Here is a 4,603-nt window from a genome sequence, read left to right on the forward strand (position 1 = left end):
TTGTTTGAAACATGCTGGGTTTTCTGCCCAGCTGGCTAAGGGGAGTCCCTGGAAACGCAAGGGTGTGGGTTTTGGCAGACTTCAGGGAAGACATGCCAGATGAGCCTGGGAGACTCCAGCTTAATCTGGATTCAGGAGATATCTCCTCGGGCCAGCTAGTAATTGTAGGATAAGCCTAATGAGTCTTCACAGGATGAAGAGAGTAACGTGCCAAGGTAGCAATCGATGTCCTCATTCGAGAGGTTGAAGCTGGTGCTCAGAGAAGCGGGGAACTTGGCCAGAACAAGCAGGTGTGCACCCAGACAGAACCCCCAGATCCGGCCATTGGAGCTCAGGGAGGCCACTGGTGTGGCTTGTCCCTGTGGCAGGGGCCGAGGCATGCAGCCCACCCTGATTCCTGCGGGGGCCTGACTTGGGAAGTGCCATCTGGTAGCTTTGAGACTCACCAAACCAAATTGCACTGGAGAGAGGAAGGACACCTTCCTTCATCCACCCCCCACCCCCGCCGGATTCCCACATACCCTGACCCCTTTCTCTGGATTTCGGAGCCATTTCCAGAGTCCCGCTCATATGACCTCATTCGAAGTGCACTGTGGACGAGCTGCCATCTGCAGCTGCTACCACAGCAGCCAAGGGCTTTAGCTCCCGAGTACCTCCCTTCCTTTGGAACTTGGGGGCCCTCTACTCCCCACTTGCACACCACACACCTTTGCTGAGGATTGTGGGGACCCTCACTCAGTTTGCAGCACGTTGTAGCCATCCCTGTCCTCTCAATACCTCCCTTGAAACTCAGCTTGTGAGCTCCTTTGGAGCAGCGTGGCCCACCTGCAACACTGCAATGGAAGAGACACAGCTGACAGTGAAACAGCAGCTTAGATCTGACGGCCGGAAAGCTCTGTCAAAAGGGACCTCCCTCTTCACACCGTAGAGGCTCTAGGAGCCGCCAGGGTTTCGGAACCAGTGCTGGGGCCAAAAGGACTCCACAGCTGTTTTCCTTCCTGGGGAGGGTTCTGGCTCGAGTGGGAATGGCTCAAGTCTCCTAAGGTTCTGAAAGCCCACTGTGTGCAGATTCACGGTACACAGAGAGCAGAAGGTGGAGTCCTGTCCTGGAGGTGGCCACAGCTCACGGATGAGCCAGGCAGGCAGGCAGGCAGGGCATGAGAACACCTGAGCTGCCTTCATGAGTGAATGGTGTGGGGGCAGAGGAAGAGAAGCCGGTCTGCTCCCTCGTGTGGTGCCCAGGGCAGGTTGTCCCCAGAGGAATCCCTTACGACAGTGAGGACTATCACGGCTGTTTCCCAAGGGGTTCTGTCAGTGCGTGTCTTCCCCGGAGCGGTCAGGCCGTCTCTAAAATACACTGGCCATGGGCATTGCCTCTCCTTGGAACTTCCCATCTGTTTCTCTTTTTTATGGAACAGTGAATTTCTAGAGGGGTTCTGGGCCACAAGGATGTTGGGTCATTTTCTAGCCTTCTGTCATGAAGAACGCTTTCCTGGGCGTTGGGGTGGTTTGTTGTTCCAGCTCCCTTTCTTGGCTTCTTTTGGGAGCTGGTGCAACAAGAGGAGCTCAGCCTCTGCCTTCTGGCTGAGATGGCACCCTTCAAACAGCAATGCCTGCCTGGAGATAATGATGGCATTTGCCAAAAGGGCTTCGTTTGGCACATGGTATCTTGAAAGGACGTACAACGTCCTTTCAGCTATCAAAGGCTAGTTCAAAGGACATAAACATGAGAACTCTCCAGTGGAGTCTTACAGTAGGTGGAGCGTCCGAAAAAAACTCCTTCAGTCATTTCACTGAGAGTCATTGATTGGGGACACCAAGAATATAGGAAGGAATGCAGAAGGAAAAGATGAAATTGTGTTCAGGATCGGGCGGAGGGATGAACAGGGCGTGCTTGCCTTGAATCCAGGCTTTGTTGGGGGGTGGGGCATAAAGATGGAACGGGTCTGAAACTACAAAGTGGTGATGGTAACACAGTATCACCAGAGTTACACAACAGTGTTCCCAAATTGCAACAATGATGAAAAAGTTTACTAATCCCAACTTAACCAACAAAAATACAGGAAACCACGCAAAAAAGAAAACATCACCAGAAAGGTGGAAACAAACCAAATGCAAAGCAGTTCGGGGGAAAGGAACTCCATGTCCCCTGGGGGCAGACCGAGTTGACGGCGTCCACGGTGAGCAGACAGGGATGGAGGCTGCAGAGCCGACCGCTCCCCTGGACGTGGTGTTTCCGGCAAGGGCTCTGGGTCTCTGTCCAGAGCGGGGGCTCGTTCTCCCTGCAGGGGTGGGTGAGTCATCGTGGGCGTCTGGGTGTTGCGCGGGAGCCAGGGCAGGCTCTCCCTGCCGAGGCGGTGACTCCTCCTCTGCCTCGGGTTCTCCTGCCAAAGGCCGAGCAGGTAGAGGTGCACGTGGAGGTGGAGGTTCTGGCTGAGGGGGTGGGACATCAGTGCCTGGGGCTGGGGGTCCTGCAGGCACGGAGATCCGATCTGCCCGGTGTGCTGGCCAGTACCCAGCTGGCCTGGTGTCTCTGCGAGGGCAAGTCTCGGTTCTCCATCTGCCCTCGGTGGATCCCTGGGTCCTGCACCTGGAGCCACCACCTCTGTAGGGACAGGTCTGGGAAGTGGAGCCTGGTTCCAGTTGGAGGCCAGTGCTAGAGCTGTGGGAGAAGCATCGTTTGCCCGCAGGCCAGCCTTGGCATGTGCGTATCCCGGGACAGAAAGCTTCCAAGAGATTCCCAAAGAATACCCAGGGTCGGCTGTCTTTTGGGACTGAAGTGTGCAAGATGGGGGGCGGGGGGTGTGAGGCCAGCGCTTGCTGCAGGCCCAGCAGCAGCTTTCGGGGACTCGTCCCTGTGTAGCTCAGCACCCCCTCCGCACACACTCCCGTACACCAGCCCCAGCGTCCTCACCTCTGTGCTCTGGCGTGCTGGGCTCCAGGTCCTCCTGCTGCCTCAGAGGCCGGGGTTCTCGGGACTCTGGGTCGGAGCCGGGTGTGCTGAGCTCCGTGGCAGCCTCAGACTGGGCCGCCGGGTGTATCCTGGGCGGTGTCTCGGCAGCAGGCCTTCCCCGCCTCCGCTTCGCCCCCGGTGGGGCTGATGCCTCCGTGGGCACGCTCACCTGGAGCCTGCACTGGGCCTCACGGGCGGGGGGGTGGTGCTCCGACCCCTCCCTCCGGGAGCTGGATGGGGTGTCCCCGTCCTCGGCCTCATCACGTGGGAAGCTCTGCAACGACAGTGACCGTCAGCCAGCCATGCTGGGAGTTTTCCGAGCTGGGCCTGGCCAGTGGAGCCGCTGCTTCGGCCTGCTCGAACTTCTCTGCCCAGAAGGGTCAGAGACGTGTGTCTGCTCAGATCCCCACCCGGGAGGAAAGAGACCCACCTGAGGGTGTGAGGTCAGCCTGGGCGGCCGGCCCTGCCCGCACTCTCCCCATCCCGCCCAGCATGCTCTCCCCTGGGGTGTGGACACAACTTGTCCGCAGGCTTCTGACCCCACATCCACCTGGGCTTCCTTGAGGGAGACACACCCCGAGAAACCCGCATCCACACACACAGGCAAAGGACCCGGTGTTTCCGGGTGGCATGGGAGAGGTGGCCTGGCCCGGCCTGGGGCTCCCCGTGTTACCTTTCTGTTTCTCCGGGCAAAGGGCCAGAGGCGTCTCGGGGGTGCCCTGAGCCAACGTCGACAGGGTGCCCACGCACACTGCCTGTGAGCTCTCCTGAGGCCCCGGCCTCTGGGCAGGGGCAAACAGCAGAACATCTCGGCAGCAAGTGATCTGGCTGGGGGCTCCTCTCCGCTCTCGAGGCCTGGATACCCGGGTTGCGGGTTCTGTTGGGTTCTGTTGCCGGCAGGTGACATCATTTCCTGGGGTTCGTGCTGAGGTCCCTTCCCCAAAACTTCCCAAGGGAATCTCTGGGTTTCTGACTGCTCGACCACCACCCTTAAGCCATGTGCAGGCACACTGACACCCACCCAGCCCAGCCGACAGCCCTGGGGAGGCCTGGGTGCAGCCAGGGCCTGAGCTCCGAGGGCCCCGCTGCTCTCAGACCAGGCTCCTTCTTCTCATAAGTGGTGTGGCCCTGGACAAGCATATGCCCCTCAGGGTTTCCCCAGTCTCTCCATCTGCAGAGTGGCGGTCATTCTCCCATCTGCTTCCTAGGTCTGTCGGCCTACGAGCAGCTCCATGCCTTTCCACCTGGGGCCGATATCACGTGGAGCGTGTGCGCTGAGACTTCAGAAAGAAAGATTCCTTCCTGGGCTGACACAGCACAGAATGGGGCAGAACGAGGCCTGGATGTGCCGTGGTACCCAGGAAAAGGCACTCCCCCTCCTGACTGTTTTGAGACCCCGCATCCAAGTTGGAGGACCGAAAGGAAGACTCGAAGGTCTCCCTCTCTTATAGAAAAGAGTGGCCAACTTTCTGGTCCTCTGTTTCCATTGAGATTCTGTTCAAGTGTCCCAGCTCGGCTTCTGCGGGTGGCTGAGCTTCTAATGGCTCCCTGCGTTCTTGTCTTTTCCTCTCCAAACCTTCCGTCCTTTTCCCCCTTCTGGGGTGGATGGGCGCTGTCATTGCTTCTACCTTCGAGACAGATTGATGAAAA

At 58.5% G+C, this 4,603-nt stretch overlaps 1 protein-coding gene across 1 annotated transcript; it reads right to left on the reverse strand.

Annotated features, from left to right (window-relative positions):
• Window positions 1-2,012: 2,012 nt before the first annotated feature.
• Window positions 2,013-3,819, reverse strand: LOC145517215 (uncharacterized). Its single transcript, XM_081519483.1, has 3 exons — window positions 3,627-3,819; window positions 2,915-3,227; window positions 2,013-2,662 (listed from the first exon to the last, which is right to left on the reverse strand). The coding sequence occupies exons 1-3, from the start codon at window positions 3,759-3,761 to the stop codon at window positions 2,034-2,036; spliced, it is 1,077 nt and encodes a 358-aa protein (XP_081375609.1). The 5' UTR covers window positions 3,762-3,819; the 3' UTR covers window positions 2,013-2,033.
• Window positions 3,820-4,603: the final 784 nt, after the last annotated feature.

The sequence above is a fragment of the Giraffa tippelskirchi genome, chromosome 8 (genome assembly GCF_054371585.1).
Source record: "Giraffa tippelskirchi isolate mGirTip1 chromosome 8, T2T-mGirTip1v1.2.pri, whole genome shotgun sequence".
In the NCBI taxonomy this organism is placed as follows: Eukaryota; Metazoa; Chordata; class Mammalia; order Artiodactyla; family Giraffidae; genus Giraffa; species Giraffa tippelskirchi.

What these genes read in the sequence shown, in the direction of transcription:
- LOC145517215 (XM_081519483.1), bottom strand. Translation starts at nt 3,761, where the DNA reads ATGTTCTGCTGTTTGCCCCTGCCCAGAGGCCGGGGCCTCAGGAGAGCT. An exon ending in TTGCCCGGAGAAACAGAAAG is followed by an intron (nt 3,228 to 3,626) that starts GTAACACGGGGA and finishes CTGTCGTTGCAG; the next exon opens with AGCTTCCCACGTGATGAGGC. An exon ending in CAGCACGCCAGAGCACAGAG is followed by an intron (nt 2,663 to 2,914) that starts GTGAGGACGCTG and finishes CTTCTCCCACAG; the next exon opens with CTCTAGCACTGGCCTCCAAC.